The 16708-nt window shown below is 41.8% G+C and overlaps 1 protein-coding gene across 12 annotated transcripts in view; it reads left to right on the top strand.

Annotated features, from left to right (window-relative positions):
* kif13a (kinesin family member 13A) overlaps positions 1–16708 on the top strand; it is a 38013-nt gene that overhangs the window by 6272 nt on the left and 15033 nt on the right. For all 12 annotated transcript variants that reach the window (XM_040116930.1, XM_040116928.1, XM_040116927.1 and 9 more), the window contains 14 exons: positions 6075–6087; positions 8629–8689; positions 9610–9702; positions 10301–10481; positions 12211–12298; positions 12896–13030; positions 13176–13288; positions 13398–13509; positions 13709–13921; positions 14071–14181; positions 14275–14409; positions 15823–15953; positions 16242–16328; positions 16408–16583. In XM_040116930.1, coding sequence (XP_039972864.1) covers positions 6075–6087; positions 8629–8689; positions 9610–9702; positions 10301–10481; positions 12211–12298; positions 12896–13030; positions 13176–13288; positions 13398–13509; positions 13709–13921; positions 14071–14181; positions 14275–14409; positions 15823–15953; positions 16242–16328; positions 16408–16583 — 1649 coding nt within the window. The remainder of the gene's footprint in view (positions 1–6074; positions 6088–8628; positions 8690–9609; positions 9703–10300; positions 10482–12210; positions 12299–12895; positions 13031–13175; positions 13289–13397; positions 13510–13708; positions 13922–14070; positions 14182–14274; positions 14410–15822; positions 15954–16241; positions 16329–16407; positions 16584–16708) is intronic.

The raw sequence follows: 16708 nt of genomic DNA, 5'->3' as shown, positions 1-16708 counted from the left end.
CTGGGGATTGAGAAAAGACGGCGTCCTTCCTCTTTGTCAAGACTGTGCCTCATTAATCTCAGATGTGTCTTCTCATTCTGAGAGGAGCCTTTGTAAAAATCCGTTCTCAGACATTTCTTCCATAGCGATTCGGGTTTTCCTTCTTGCAGGATTCTCTCAGATGAGGCTTTTTTGAAGTTTCGAAGCCAGCTTGTTATGTTTACATGAATTTAATTTCATGGTTGGATAGGTTTATTGCGGACTCACTTTCAGTGTTATTCAGGGGAAACACCAGGGCCTGCAACATTACAGAAGCTTAAAAAACAAGTTTTTAATTTGTCTCTGTCTGGAAAGTAGTATTCTCTTCATTAGATTTAATTAATTTCAAGCATTAAATTACCGTAAAAATATGATAGGCATGTTTCCCTCTGCAATTAATGACTTTTGTGATATGTTTTGCACTTTTATGAGCATGCTTACTCTGGCTTTTGTGGTCTCTTACCCTTAGCAGCCACATGCCAGATCTATTCAGATAAGTGACATCTAGCAAGAAGACAGGGTCAAAGGAGGTGTGTCCTGGTAGTAAACGTGTCACTTCATTTCCCCTGGGGAGCAAGCCTTACCATATTGAACAAATTGATGAACCTCACTTCTTTCTGGCTTGTTTGTTGTCTTTGAAACTAGCCAGATTTAAGGTGTTAAAGCAGATGTGGTCAGTATCCTTCTCTGTGTTGTAGCATACACACACACTTGGCCCACAACCTGCTGACCCAGCTCGTCACACAGTGGTGTCAGAAATACCAGCGAGGATTAAATTACACCCTGTCTGCATCATATGTTGTGTTGCTAGCATTTGTTATGGAAACTTCGAGGTACCACGCAGACGTTGGTCTGTGCATCATGTGCACCGCTGATGACAGAGCTGTTCATTAAGGCTGTTTTTTGAGATCCTGAGTTTGGCTTTTATATTGGAACTTTGACTCATGAAGTTGGTAGGTTGTCTCGCTTCCATGTTTACCGCTGTTGCTTAACAACTGCTGTTGCCAAGATACAGAAAAGTTTGGCGGTTATGTAGATGACCTAATGAGTGATGTCCTCCAGCTAGTTCAAATATTTTCTTAGGAAGCTAATTTTAGCATTTGGAACATGAATTTAACTAAGTATATTTTCTCAAGTACTGTACTTAAGCACAATTTTGAGGTACTTTAAATGGGTATTTCCGTTTTTCCATTTTATACTACCTGATATTTCTACTCCACTGCAATCCAATGGGAAATAATGTACTTTTTTCTCCCCTACATTTATCTGACAGGTGTAGTTACTAGTTACTTTTCAGATTAAAATTTTACATGGAGAGTTTATAAAACACAATTCTCTTACAGATTAAAACAGTGGTTCCCAACTATTTGGGCTTGTGACCCCTGGTTTCATTTAGATAACAGTTCAAATTATCCAATATTTCACAAAAACAGCAAAGATTAGATAAAAGTTCAAAAACTGAAAACATATTTATGTATCAGGACTTTTTTTTTTTATTCATTCATCTCCCATTAATCATCTCACAACCCCACAGATTCATCTTGTGACGTTTTGGAGGAGCCCGACCCCTAGATTTGGAACCATTGTACTAAACTACTTAACTGTATCTAAAGTAAATAAAATTAGCTCCACTTTGACCAACTACAACAGCTGCAGCTATTTTGTGCAAAATTAGTACCTTTATTTGTAATACTTTAAGTAAGTTTAGCTGGTAATAATTCTGTACATTACTAAAGTAGGATTTTAAATGTAGGACTCGTTATAGAGTATTTTTACATTGCGATATTGGTACTTTTACATAAGTAAAGGCTCTGAGTACTTCTTCCGACACTGTTAAGTAATAAAGCTGAAGAAGTTCCAGAAATTGTTTGTGTAACAAGAATCAGATAGCTGTCTCAGTAGCTTGGATCAGTCCTGCAGGTCTGTTTCTATCATCAGCCAGCCAAATTCCTTCAGTGCTGTCTTGGAAATACTTTTGAATGTCCCTCATGTAAACCTCTGACTTCAACCACTTACCATGTTTACTTGTGGATCACTCATGCTAATAAAAGCCTGGTCGATGCATCCTTGGAATCATCTTAAGTGTAATTGGTCAGACAAGAGACCCACCCCCCCCCTACTCTAACTCTGCTTGGCATTTTCCCGTCTCTCCTGTGTGTCTGTGCAGCAGGGTGACCTCTGCTTTGAGTGGGTGGGGTGTTCTGTTCGAAACATACTGGAAGACCATCTGAAATGTTAGCTTGTAGCCTGTGGGAGCACAGTGTGCTGTAACTCAACACTTCTACACACACACACACACACACACACACACACACACAAACACACACACAGCTTTGGACGTTGTGTTTGGCTCTGGAGCTTGTTGAATTGTGATGGTCTGAAGCATATCAACAGCCAAACAGGGGAAAGAGACATATATGTGGTTAAATGGAGGTTAAAAGGGTGGGGGAGACAGAGTTTTAGCAACAGAGCCATAAGAGGAATTTGAATCTTTTGGGAGTGTGCCAGAAAAAAATATGTTTGTGAGCGTGTATGTGCACAAGACCAATTCATGTAGTACGATTAAACTCAGCGGGGGGAAGAACCTCATCCATGTTATTTACATATTCCATTTGAGCAGCGGGATTATGTCATCAGAAACTCTTGCAAAGCCTGCTAAATCAGAATTGGAAACTGACAATATACCGTATCTCTCGTGCACAGGCACATGTGGAGATACAACATACGCATTTCTAGATTTGGAGTTATTTATTGTCACCATGATTTGAATCTTTTTCTGGGTTCATTTCAGAGAATAACACCTCTAAAGGATGTCAGATTTGATTAATTGATACAAAAACATTTTTGAAATATGTTTGTTTGATAGTTCTGTGAGCGTGGGCATGCAATTTCATTTTTTGTGTAGATGGATGCTTCAGTGGGTGGATGATACAGTAGATTAATCTGGTGTGTTGCCTACTGGGCTAGAGGAGTGTAGTTTTCGGTGGCATAATAACCCAGTGGCCTTAATCCTGCTCCATAACCACAGGGGGGGATTCTGCTGCTGCTCTCCCACTCTTTATACCTTCCCTTTGGGCACTAGCACACGCACGGATCTGAGCTGGAAGACATAGGAAGATGCCATGATTTCACCAGTCAAGTGTGATGTGACTGTATTTGGCCCTCAACATTGAATTTAAAAAAATGCCAGTCTGGATCTGATTAGGTGTTTCATACTAAAAGTGATTAAAAAAAAAGGATTTTATAAAGAAGAACAAAAGGTGCTCCCCAAATAATTCATGAGTGCTTTGGCCACAGGTAGCTGGAGGCGTGGGAGCCTAAGCATGCCCGTGATGACACACACATTCAGGCAAACACAACCAGCCCCCAATAGGACCTATGGACTTCAGCCTTACCCTGCAGGGGCTGCAGTGTCTGCCTGCATCTGCCTCTGAGGGCAGAAGAATCTGATGCTATCTGGCACTTCTGTGCCATACATGTGTGTCACACATTTGTTCTGTACAACCACAGCACAGCTTTTAATAAGCCCTCAAGCAATGACTTGACATAAATGGTGAATATTAAAAAAGTGGCCTCTGGGCCTCATGCTTGAGTCAGGTTTGGAGCTGTACTGTACAACATTTGCCACCAAGCTGCCAATGGTGGTATTTACTAACTACATTGTAATCATGACTTAATTAATTGTGTGTATCCAAATCAATATTAGTAGAATATTGGTACATTAAGGGTATATTTCATTTTGTTGAACATAGATATGATATTGATAGAAGATGCAGAAAGAATAAATGCAATAAAATGATTTTGTTTTCCAATGAGCAAGATTTACTGTATAATAGAAAATAATTTTGACCATAATGTCTAAGAAAATACACGATTTTTGCAATATAATAAATGTTGGAACTTTTTCTATAAAGAATGAACAAAATGTAAGTTATGGAATCCCTGACAGAGAGGACATAGCTTACATGGCTTCTACAAGCAAGGTGCAAAATTGCTGAGAAGGACACAGATTTCTGGGAAGATTAAAGAGATTATGTCCAAAGCAGGGTGGGAGAACTGGAACCTCATGTACTTTAACTTATTGAGGGGGGGGGTCTTAACATTGTGATAGGAGGAGGTAAGGAAAGAGTGTTACATTAAGTTCAAGTCTGAAATTTAGTCAGTTTTTAGAAGGAAATGAATTTCTTATGAGAATTTGTGAGGAAATGACAGTTCTATGAAATCCTAAATATAGCTACTTCTCAACAGTTCCCCCCATTGTTTTGTTCAGCATTCTTAGCATACCAGATTTGGTTGCATATACTGTACATACAGTAGATGACACAGTGACCAAGAGCCACTGCAGTGAGTCTGTTACTGCTTAGTTTCTTTTGAAGATGCAGAGATTCTGCTATGGGATTTCATAACTGCCTGTCTTTTGTCTCTGCATTTAATGTGTGTGTGTGTTACTCTGGCTCTCTGCTTCTGGTCTTGTGAGTGTTGTCCTTTTGTTCTCCATAGGGATGCATCTGTTCTCTGTCTTTATCCCGTTCACATTCTTCAGAAGGTTGTAGCTGCTGTCTGTCTGTTTGTTATCATAACTCTCCCACGTGCCTCTTTCATCTTTGACATCTCGACTTTGTAGTAACACTGAAGCTTGAAGGATTCGATTTTTTTTACCTTTCAAGTTCACATGCATTGGGACCTGATCAGTAGTCCTCCTAGTCTGCCCTTAGGAAGTCTTATATCTTTGCCCCCTGCTGTCTCCTGCCGATCCATATCTCATACTGTAGCTCCTCATGTACATCCCCTATTTTCTCTGCAGTATGGAGGGACAGACCAGAGGACAGGGCCCTGCTGCAGTCTTTGTCTGCTCTGATTAAGACCAAGTTTCAGTGGTCGTTTGTGGCCCAGATTCAGATTCAGGGTATGAACCCAAAGGAGGCCCTCTTTCTTTTACTCTTCTGCCCATTTCTGTCCCTCATCATAATGAGCTTCGAGCTCAGTTAATGGCTCTCAGACAGGAAATCGCTGCTCTTCGGTGGAAAGCACTGCATAATTCCTTCTCCTTTAGGAATCACCTTGTTTTTTTGAATTTTTATTTCTTTGAAAACATAACAGCAGCACACTTTTAAAATAATGAACAAAGCACAAAAGACTATAGTGTGGGTATTGTTGTGCAGCTCTCTAGCGGTGCTGTTGTCGGTGACTCAGCTCGGTTTGTGTGAGACATTTTGGTGCGGTGTTTCAGTCTTCCTAAAGCAGCCCTGTATTAGTTACTGTGTGAAGGTGATGCCCACCTCTGCCTCTGTGCCATGAGATGCCTGCAGGAGGGATCTGCTAACTGTTGAAGGACAGGACTGTGGCAGATATAGAAGCACTAGGGTGGTGTATGTGTTGCACCGCATCATACTGCAAAACAGTCCCAATTTCATTGACATATATTATAATATAGTATAGTTTTTCAGTTATGGGGAATTCCCACTCAAGTTAAGAGAATAATCCTGCATAACTTAGGGGCATATTTACTATCCTTTTGTCTTTAGTTCCGGCAGCTGGTAATGCTGAGTGCAGACTCCCCAACCTGGCCTCCCTGTTAAATCCACAGGCATAAGAGCTATTTACTCAACAGAGTCAGTGGGACATTGAATCCTAAATCTCTTCCCTTCCTCACGCTCCACTGGCCCAATTATGAACCCAATCACAGCAGCATCTACCACCAGGACATGCCACTGTGTGGAAGTGAATGAATGAGGGAATAAATGAGTGAAGGAGTGAATGAAGAAGTCACGAGAGGAATTTTGAAATACAGAAAGTTAGAAAGAAGTCTGAGGTTTCATACAAATGAAATAGCTTTGGTTTCAATGCAGATAATTAGGTTCAAAAAAGTTGTTTGTGTCAGACAATAGGAAGTTTCCTATTGTGACAGTTGCAGCTTCATATTGCTGAGCGTGAACATGTTCTGACTGTTAAACTGTATCCACGCTAACCATGCTCCTTCTTCTTTTCTCTGTCTTTTTTCTGGTTCACCCGGGGGTTTCGTCTGTTTATGATGGATTGCCCCTCTCATTCAACAGGAAACAACCCAAGGTATGTAAGTTTCATCTGTCTCTGTTGCTACAAAAAAAACCAAAACAAACTGGCTAGCATCAACAGAGGTGACGTGCAGTGTCAGCATAAACAGTCAGAAGTTATTTTAGTGGAAGTAGTCATTTGTAGTGACTTCCCACTCACTGTGCTGGCATCAAAGATACCAAAGTAATCCACTGTCAGGATCCAGCACAGGCAACACTATTCCCATGAGGGGCTGAGAGGCATCCTGCACAGGTCGATCTACTGTTGTGGTGTTGTTTCTAGGGACATGATTGAGTGTTTCAGCAGTTTGGTTGGTCAGCAGGAGTCGGATAGATGTCCGTGTGAATGTGTCAGTGCTCTAAGATCTTGTGAACACCCACAAAGGTTCTACAATGAGAGAGGGATGAGCGCGGACACTGGGGCAGTGTGTGTGCGCATTCAAAGCTGCATTGTTGGAGTGCACCCCCAACTCCCCCCTTGACAACTCGCTGGTGACTAGCTCAGAGATGTTTCACACACCAGGGACAGCCTTTGTGCTCAGTACACTCAGCGGCTGATGGGACCAGAGAGTGTTAGCATGGGCCACAGGCGTGCGTGGTCTCTGGGGCCCATGAACCTGAGTTACCCTGTAATACCCTTCAGCTAGACAAGCACGTGGCTGTTTGCTGAGTTATAGTGGCACTCAAATTAGTCCCCCTGCATTCTAAAGAGGAAACAGAGGCTGCAGTCCAATCACATTTTAGCAGATTTCATCCTAGATATGACAAAAAGGGATTTGTGCTTTTCAGCTTCATCATTATTTGTACTGCTGATTAATAGTAATTGTCCAATCAAGAACAATTTGTTGCGCAGTCACACCCTCAGACCGGACAGAGGCAGACCAGAGGAGATTGAAGCTCCAGTTACCAGACCAGCTCTAATTGAGAATGATGGCACTTTTGTTTTCTTTGAATGGCACCCACTCACTTGTCTCAAGTCACTAGAGGAGGTCTTGCTTTCAAAGCATTCAGTGATCTCGGTGCTTCCCATGCTGACTGTGCAACCACTGGTTCCCTGGCCATTAGCCCTTATTATGATTAGAAAGGAGTTCAATTATTTTGAGGTATTTGTGCTGGGGAAAGTGCTTTGGCAGAGCAACAGCAGTGCACTGAAAGCCAGGAGTAGTAACATTTGTTGCAGTCCTGTGTCTGCACTGCAGGGTGACAGTGCAGTAGCAATTGTTTCTGCATCTTGGAGGAAATTTTAAAAAGAGAATTGGCTGAACTTGGATAAGAATAGATGTTTTAATTTTTCAAGAGTGTCCTGGGCCAAGATATGCAGCAATAACAATGAGTTGCAGAAAAAAAGCATAAGAAAGATAAGAAAAAAATATGCCACCAAATCAGCATTAAATAGAAGTGCAATAATAAAATCACGAATAATTCGGTCATTTAAAATATTCCATCCCAGAAACAACCTAAATGGAATCTCAAAACAACCAAAGAGCTAAAACTATGATTAGAACTAAGACCAATTTAAAAGAAAATGCCAAGAAAGAGTGCACACTGTTTCTGCGGCAATAATTTGAATTCGCATAGAGAGACAACTTTTTGTACTTTTAGATCCAACTGAAGAAGATTCCAGGCAGAGGTAGCAGCACACAGAAAAGCTCTACTATCTAATTCAATGCAGACTTTGCAGACTTTAGGAAGTTATACCTCCAATATCTGCCCAAAAAAGTCTATATAGTATTGCATACTGTATATCGATGCAAATTGTGCTCCAAGGTGCTGGTGAAACCCAAACAACTTTACTTCAAGTTATGGTCAAGATCAGTATTTACAGTGGTGTCCTGGATTGAAATATTTACATCAACATGATAAAACCTCAATGAAGAGTTGCAACAAGCAGACAGATAGTATATAATATGAGAAATGTCATTGTAGCTACTTCTATGAGAAATTTAAGGGGAACATTGGAAAGCATGGGGGTTCAAGTGAATACAGTGACAGCAGCTGCTCTGTCTGTGAGGAGTGGGGGGTCCTTGGTAAATGAGGCCACTGGTCTTTCCCACAGAGCATCCTCTCTGTGTGTTATCCATCCAGAGCTGATGCAGGTGCCTGGGGAACACAAAGACTCTCTGCTGCTGAAGTCTGTGTTGTGAGACTCAGCGCTGAGGGCTCAGAGCCAACCTGCACCATCGGGAACAGCTACAGCCGCGTTTCCTTGGAGACGAGGGTCACTGGGTGCTGGAATTTCTTCTGGGGGGCGCTGACCCTGATTTATGAATTCATTTAACTCCAGCCACTATGACAAAACTCAGGGCAGCCAACAGCGGATTTGTGCAGACAATCGTGGCGCGGTCTTAACGAGCATTACCTCAAACAACAGTACTCGGGTAGACTTCACCCAGACAAGCTCGGTCCTGCTGATTTACTGCCGAGTGGCAAAACAGTAAGCCTGTTTTTGTACCTCAGAAGGAGAAGTGAGAGCATTACTAAGAAATTGTTGTACTGTACATGCTTGGGCAGGTGTGAGAAGTGTGTGTTTACACTCCCTGTGCTGTCTCTTCTGCAGGTGTTCGCTTTTGACCACTGTTTCTGGTCCATGGACGAGTCCAATGTTCCCAAATATGCTGGTGAGTCATAAATGCTGAAACTGATCCTTCACTTGTCACCAAAGAACTCAAATCATGTCCCATGTACAGACAGGAATAGTGCAGGGAAAACTCCCTGCTTGATGGAAAGCTGTTTTAGCATCATGCAAAAGCAAATGCCGTAATTTGCATTTTGAGTGTATACATTGGAATATATGAACAAGGTAGTTGTCTTTGTATTGTCTCGAAACAATGAAATCATTATGCAGTTTAGTGCCATATATTCTAAGATATTAGACACTTGTGTTTGTAACAAGCACAACTAATAGTAATATGAATACTGAAGGTTGCTCTCATTTGCATTTCATATTGTGCTTATGTAATAATCTACCAGTGCTTACTTCTCATGCATCCACTTACGTGGTGAATTCAATTTCTTCTGCGTCCATTCATTTCTCTAAGGAGTGCTTCACAGAAAAGGTTACAGCCACGTTTGTTTTTTTTCTTTTACAACATCTGTAGAATTACTGCCAGTCCGAGGCAGTAACCAGCCTCGTGTCGATATTTTGCTTGACATGGCGCTCTCGTTCCGTGATGGGAATGTCATGCTTACATCTGCTTTGTGCTGAACCGACAAGGCAATCTGTTCAGTGAAAGGCTGCCTCAAGGGCCCTGGTCAAGGCTTTATTTAGCTCATTAAACAGCTGTCCAATTCACTAGGAACACGACAGTGAGCAACACAAGAGATTTCTTAACACAGCCCGGCATTTTCCACGCGACCAGACAGGAATCTGTCACCTTTCATGAATCGTAGTTTCTTGTTTGGTAGCCCTTGCTGGTCCATGTCTCTGTACTGATTATTAAGGAAGACAACCAGATAGGAGTAGTTAATAGTACTTATATAATTGAATGGTTTATCTGTTTACCATAATCTCCATGGTGACTGATTCTTTGTCTAAAAGGTCAAGAGGTGGTGTTCAAGTGCCTTGGAGAGGGAATACTTGAAAATGCATTCCAGGGATATAATGCCTGCATATTTGCCTATGGACAAACAGGTAACTGAAAATCAACATGAAGCCTACATTGAGTCTCTCTTTTTTTTTTTTTGGTAAATCCATTAGACCATCTTTAAATCTTTAAATGATTTGTAAATAACGAATTGCCCTTTATTTTACTCAAAGTTAAGTCTCTAGGTATATTTGAAGGCTGAGCTGTCTCCAGATGTCCGTACAAAGTTTAAGGAACAGGAAGATTTGTATTTTCTGATCACACTGGTGAATCACTTAACTCATATCCTTCCTCACCCTGGAACAAATTAGCCTCTTTATCCTGCTTCCTGTCTTAGAGGGAAACACTAAGGAGTCATACCTATTTAACAGTTTGAAGAGAAGAGCACAAATATTGCAGCTGCCTGCCAGTCATCTGATATATGAGAAAAAAAAATGTTTTGTTAAACTACAAGCAGCACTTTAGTAATGATGGGAACTACAAAGGATCATGGCATTTCGTTTTGACATTTCTTAGCAGTCTTAGTCTACTCAAGAACCCTCATTTTAATTACATTAGCGGTGTGGGTCTAGGGATGGAAAAGACTCAAATTAACTTTCACCATTATTGAAGCGCTGCATGTGCGACTCTGCTGTGTCCATCCAGGTTCAGGCAAGTCCTTTTCCATGATGGGGAATGGCGAGCAGCCGGGTTTAATCCCTCGACTCTGCTGCTCGCTGTTTGAGAGGGTCCACAGGGAGGGAAACGAGGCCCATACTTTTAAGGTGGAGGTGTCGTTCATGGAGATCTACAATGAGAAGGTCCGTGACCTGCTGGATCCCAAAGGGTAAGCCTGATCTGTGGTCTTGTACTTTCTCCTCAGAGTAAGCACATATGACTTGCATCAGCTCACTGAATTTAATGGGCTAATACTGCTTTGGTAATGCTTTTGACCCGGGGTGACAGACGCAACTGTGGTGTAATTTCCTCACCGTCTTGATTCACTCCAACTCCAGCACGAGCAGTGTTGTCTCCATCAGCTCCCACTTTGTCCTGCTTTCCATCTCTGTTTGTAGCTCTGTTGTGTCTAGTAGCCTGAATGGGGGACGGCGGCAGAATGGTGTGAGTAGGAAGCTCAACCCAGTCATTTCCTGCAGAACAGCGGCCAGCATCGGCCTCTGACACTGCTGTGTTCTTTGCCTCCATGGTCTGATGTAGGTTGGCAGACAGACTGCAGGGGAGGGCGAGCTGTGAAAGAGTGTGTTTCAGGGACATCTGTTAGTGAAGCTGGGAGCAGGAGAGCGGTCAGAGCCGCCTGTGAGCCAATCCCCAAAGAGGGACTACAGTGCAGCGCTCTGTGTGCTGCAGATGTCGGAAGATGCGGCCAGAACCAGTTTGATGGCAACTTCCTCCCACTTATATTACAAGCCACACACTCTCTTGATCTCCCTGTGTATCGGTCTCTGTTTTTAGCGTTAGACATGAGCTGTGGTATAGAGATGAGCTATAGAGTCAAATGTCGAGTCTCCCACTTTGAGTTTGTAGCTGGTCTTTCTAGTGGTTGTACCCTCATTTGCTGCAGTGGGTGGTAGATTACTAGAATGTTTTCTGCCGACTTCAGTTGTTCTGTAGCCATGGAGAGGGATTCAGTGACTCTTTCTGATCTATAGGATTTCTCCTCAACACCTAGGAAACGGCCAGGTGAAGATGAGCTTCAGTTTAACCCACATGCACCATCTAATGAGAGTCCTACCTACCCCTGGTTTGAGTTTGTGAAAGAGCATGTGTATTTTATTAGGATATAATTCACATTTTGTTCAGGAAATTCTGTCATGCAAGACCAAAACCAAAAATCACTTGATCCTACTAACAAGTGTCATCTGTGTAGCCAAAGCCTTATATAGCTTATCCATCTGTGCCATAGACCTCCATTGTTGTCCAAAAACCCATCAGTGAGCCGTACCATTGTACTGGGTGACGGAAACAAAAGTTTAATGTCACAACTCGGCATCAAACTCCCATTAAAATTTTATTGCAGTCGTACTGCTTGTTGATGGAGACTTATTTCAACATTGCGGGCCAGTCATTTCATTCATTTCCATTCATTTCCATTCATTTACACAAGTAGTACATTATAGTTAGAATAACAAATACACCTTTTTAAAGTGAGATATTTTTCTGAAATATAATTGTTACTGAGTACTAATAGGAGCTGTTTCTAATTTCCCAGCAATGAATTTGAATTCATGTTCCCAGAAGAGGGAAAAAAAAGTCATATGAGCTTCTAAAACCCCCGAAGCATTCATTTAAGTTTTCATTCGTTCTGATCAAACTCCCAAGGTCAGAGGATATGTTTTCAGCTTCTCCAAAAAGTGAGCTGTAATGAGTGCCAAGAATGGTTACATGGAAAGGACTAAAGAGAAAGAGGAATGTCAAATCAAATGTGAATCATAGAAACCCAAATTTGTCTTCATTCTTTCTTTTTGTACATATCTCCCTAATTGGAAATAGTAAGTATTCTTCCCTTTTTTCTTCTCTTTCTTTTACTAATTGTGTTTCCCTCTCTATTTTTTAAGGAGCCGACAGTCCCTGAAAGTTCGGGAGCACAAAGTCCTTGGTCCATATGTGGATGGTCTGTCTCAGCTGGCTGTGACCAGCTTTGAGGTGTGTCTTTCACCCTTCCGTCATGGCAATGCAACCAGAGGCGAGGCTGAATCCACCCTGTATCACTGACCTTTGGGCCGCATGTTTCAAATAAACATGAACATGATTTACAATATCCATTAGAAATGCCTTTATATCACATCCCTGGTTGTCAAGTCATTGATTTAAATTTGGAACCATTTAGCTTAAAATCCTCCCAAGTGTAGAAACTGTAATGTCATATTCTTGATGTGGGATGTAGTCATGGGATTTCATGTAGTTTATATGCCAATCCTTGGCAGGGCCTTCCTTAATTAAGTTTAAACATCTCCACCCTTTTCCTTTGTGCTCTGCTCTGCCTGATATTAGTCCGGTGGATTTCCCATAGCAGTGGCTCACTGCCTGCTGCGACATGGCACACAGCCATATGTGAAAACCGCCTGACTATGCTGTAACCATAATGATGCATTTGCAGGTTTTGCCTGAATCCGGTGAAATGTGTTAAAATTCTATGTTTTTTTTTCTCCAGACTTTCCTAAGACATATTACATGCAACATTGACTAAGAGTGGTGTTTTTTTTCTTTTTTCTTTTATGACCTCGCTCTCTATCTTTTTAGGACATCGAGGTGTTAATGTCAGAGGGGAACAAATCTCGCACAGTTGCAGCCACCAACATGAATGAGGAGAGCAGTCGTTCACATGCTGTCTTCAGCATCATTGTCACGCAAACACTTTATGATCTACAGTCTGGGGTCAGTCTTTTCTTGCTTTTGCTACCTCTTAGAATGATTTCTTACTTGAGGACATGAAAACTAATGAGTACATTTGTGTTTATCCTATAAAAATATTTATTTTATTAAGAGTCCGACTGACTGTGCATGTTGTGATTGTAAACAGAATTCAGGTGAGAAAGTCAGCAAGATGAGTCTGGTTGACCTGGCAGGAAGTGAGCGAGTCTCAAAGACTGGAGCTGCTGGAGAGAGACTCAAAGAGGGCAGCAATATTAACAAGTGGGTATATTATTAATGTGAAACCCATACAAATATATATATGGTCTAATTAATCGTTTGAAAGGTTAGCGCTGATAGGTCTTGAGTGGATTTTTTTGTGTCGTTTCAGATCTCTCACCACATTAGGCTGCGTGATTTCTGCTCTTGCTGATCAGTCTGCAGGGAAGGGGAAGGCCAAGTTTGTGCCTTACAGAGACTCAGTCCTCACCTGGCTATTGAAGGTTTGACCCACATATTACTTCTGCCCTCTCTTTTGGTCATTATAATAACATGTAACAGTACTAGGTCTGCTGAAATGTGACTAAAAGTTGACCAAAATTGTACCCTTTGTTGCACTTTTATCCTATACTGTTGCAGTCTTTATACCGTGCACATAGACTATTCTTATTCTTCCTTGCAAAATGTTTTTGTTGTCTTCAGGACAACCTCGGCGGCAACAGCAAGACAGCCATGATAGCCACAGTGAGTCCGGCGGCTGACAACTACGAGGAGACTCTGTCCACTCTGCGCTACGCAGACAGGGCCAAGAGAATCGTCAACCATGCCGTGGTGAATGAAGACCCCAACGCTCGGATCATCAGAGAGCTCAGGGAGGAGGTGGAGAAGCTCAAAGTTCAGCTCTCTCAGGCTGAGGTGAGAGGAGGGATTGGGTGGACCGTAGAGGCTCACAAATTATGAATGAATCATTCCAGATTTGGCATTAATCACATGATGGTCCAGGCTGTACTGATACTGATTGTTTTTTTGTTTGTTTGTTTGTTTTTTTTCATTGTTCATATCAGTCCATGAAGGCTCCTGAACTGAAGGAGAAACTGCAGGAGTCTGAGAAACTCATTCAGGAGATGACTGTCACCTGGGAGGAAAAACTAAGAAAGACGGAGGAGATTGCAACTGTACGCACATACGATATAAAAAGACTCCAAAATGTCAATTATAATTCAACATACTTATATAAACAGTATCACTGTTATTGTCTGTCTTTACAGGAGCGTCAGAAGCAGTTGGAGAGCATGGGCATCTCTTTGGAAACGTCTGGGATTAAAGTGGGTGAAGACAAGTGTTTCCTTGTCAATCTAAATGCTGATCCTGCCCTAAATGAGCTACTGGTCTACTACCTGAAGGTAATACAGCTTTGACAGTTTGATACTGCAATACTTTTCAAGTGCAGTACCTCCGGTGCTGATGGAGTTTTGCCCCTGCCTCTTCAGCATTACCATTAGCACATCAGGATTTATGCTGCAAATAAAACATAAATCATTAAATTTTAAAATGTACATTTACCAGTTTAAATTTGTTTTTGATGCTTCAGTTTAAAACTGTCCCACAGTTTCCCTTAAATTTAAACTTGAGCTGTAAAAATAAATACATTATCCACACTGCATGACAGTGTCCCAGTCTGTGATTGACTTAGATATTCAACCCGAAAATGGCACTTTTTATGATGGCACCACTAAATAAAACGGAAATTTTGTAGACCTATTGCTGTTAATTTCAGATGCATATTTCAGCATGAAGCTGATTTTTATTTTGGGGACGTTCGTGATCCAGACCAGATGTAAAAAATATTACTGTGGCTACAAATGTTACTTGGTCACTCAATAGGCTTTTCATTAATTAATGATCCACAAGTGGGACTGCTACAATTGAAGACGTCAATTGCCATAAACAAATAAGATCCTAATGGGAGTAGATAGTCTAATTTTATTTCACATATTTTATTTTATTAGATCATTTTATTAAATTTTTATTAGATTTCATTGTCTGTATAACTTTACTTATTTCCTTGTCTTTCACTAGTTCTAAATTGTGTATACATTTCTATTGGGGAGTGTTTCCTTATCCGAATCTGGGGATCTAAGGACTGTAAACCCAGTCAGTCTCTAACTCACTCATTCACTGGTATGACAGTATATTGTTAAAACACCTCACACCAACTGTCTCTGCGCCCCACATACCACGGCAGTATTTTTTGGTGTCAAATGAAGTCCTGAACCTTAGCGCACATGTTGCAGGGATCCAGTTGACAGTGCGAGAGCAGAGAGCGAGTCCAGTCAGAGCACGTCTGGACTTTGCAAAGCACTGAAGTGGAACAGGCAACCAGCTAGTTGGACCTGTAAGAGCAGAGGCATGTGAGAAAGCAGCCTGTGTGGCGTGCAGAACAACAGGCCTTTGTCTGGCTTCTGCAGACCAGCCTGGCATATCAGTGTGGAATGACTATGGTAATGTGAATTGGGTTAGTTCGCCGCAGGGAAGGACATCCTCTAGAAGCTGAGATGTTTGTTCAACAACGCCCACTCTGCAGTGAGGGAGACAGAAGTTTTTTCACTTAGGCCTGGTTTTGCTTTGGTACGATCCTTGATTTCCCCCAAGTTAATACCTTTTATTTTCTGCAGTGCTCTTGTTCAGATCAGTTCAATAAACAACAGTTTGCAGCTTCTAGGGTTATGACCAAAAAGTTGGAATAAGACATTGGATTTAATCACTTTCAGATCTGTCATTAAAGTTTCCTTAATTTGTCCTCCAACTGTGTGTAGGAGCACACACGTGTGGGCGCAGACACGTCTCAGGACATCCAGCTCTTTGGGATCGGGATCCAGCCGGAGCACTGCGTCCTGGAGCTCTGCCCAGACGGTGATGTCACCCTGATGCCCATAGGGAATGCCAGGTGAGCTACTATACGACTACCTCTAGCATACTCTCTATTTATCTATCTCTGCGTATCTCTCTGTCTGTTGTCTCTCTCCTTCATGGATGACTGGACCTCAGTGTTTCACATGACCTCACTGTACAGGAATCTGAGCTCCTCGCTTTGATATCAGAGCCACATCTCCCTCCCTCTACAAAGGGATTGTTCTTTCTCAATTTGTTTTCCCTGTTTAAAGCTAAAGATTATAACTCCATCTGACATCTGCATTAGTAGAATTTCTTCATTAATTTTCTCTGTTTTCTGCAGGACCTGCGTGAACGGAACAATGATTGATTCCTTGGTGCACCTGTGGCATGGAGACCGTATCTTATGGGGCAACAACCACTTCTTCAGGTAAGACTTCTTTAATTCAAATGTATGAACAGTCGTGAAATGTAAAAAGTCACTGATCGGAAGTCGTGTTGTGCCGTAGGATCAATCTGCCTAAGCGAAAGCGCCGGGACCGTTTGAAGGAGCTGGAGAGAGCTTCTCCCAGAGAGAGCTTCGTTGAGGCAGATGTGGAGACTGCCAGTGAGGCCTCTTCTGAGCAGGACTACAGCTATGAGTTTGCCCAGATGGAGGTCATAATGAAGACTCTTGGGAACAATGGTATGAGTAGGATAGTCTGCTTTCTATAGTCTACATGATCCTTTAGGCTTTCAAGCCACAGCTGTATACAGTATGTATTCCACTTAGTTTCCAGAACCTCCAGCTACTTTGACCAAAATCATAAC

The sequence above is a fragment of the Xiphias gladius genome, chromosome 22 (assembly GCF_016859285.1).
Source record: "Xiphias gladius isolate SHS-SW01 ecotype Sanya breed wild chromosome 22, ASM1685928v1, whole genome shotgun sequence".
NCBI classification, from domain to species: domain Eukaryota; kingdom Metazoa; phylum Chordata; class Actinopteri; order Istiophoriformes; family Xiphiidae; genus Xiphias; species Xiphias gladius.
This window is presented reverse-complemented; position numbering and strand designations above follow the sequence as displayed.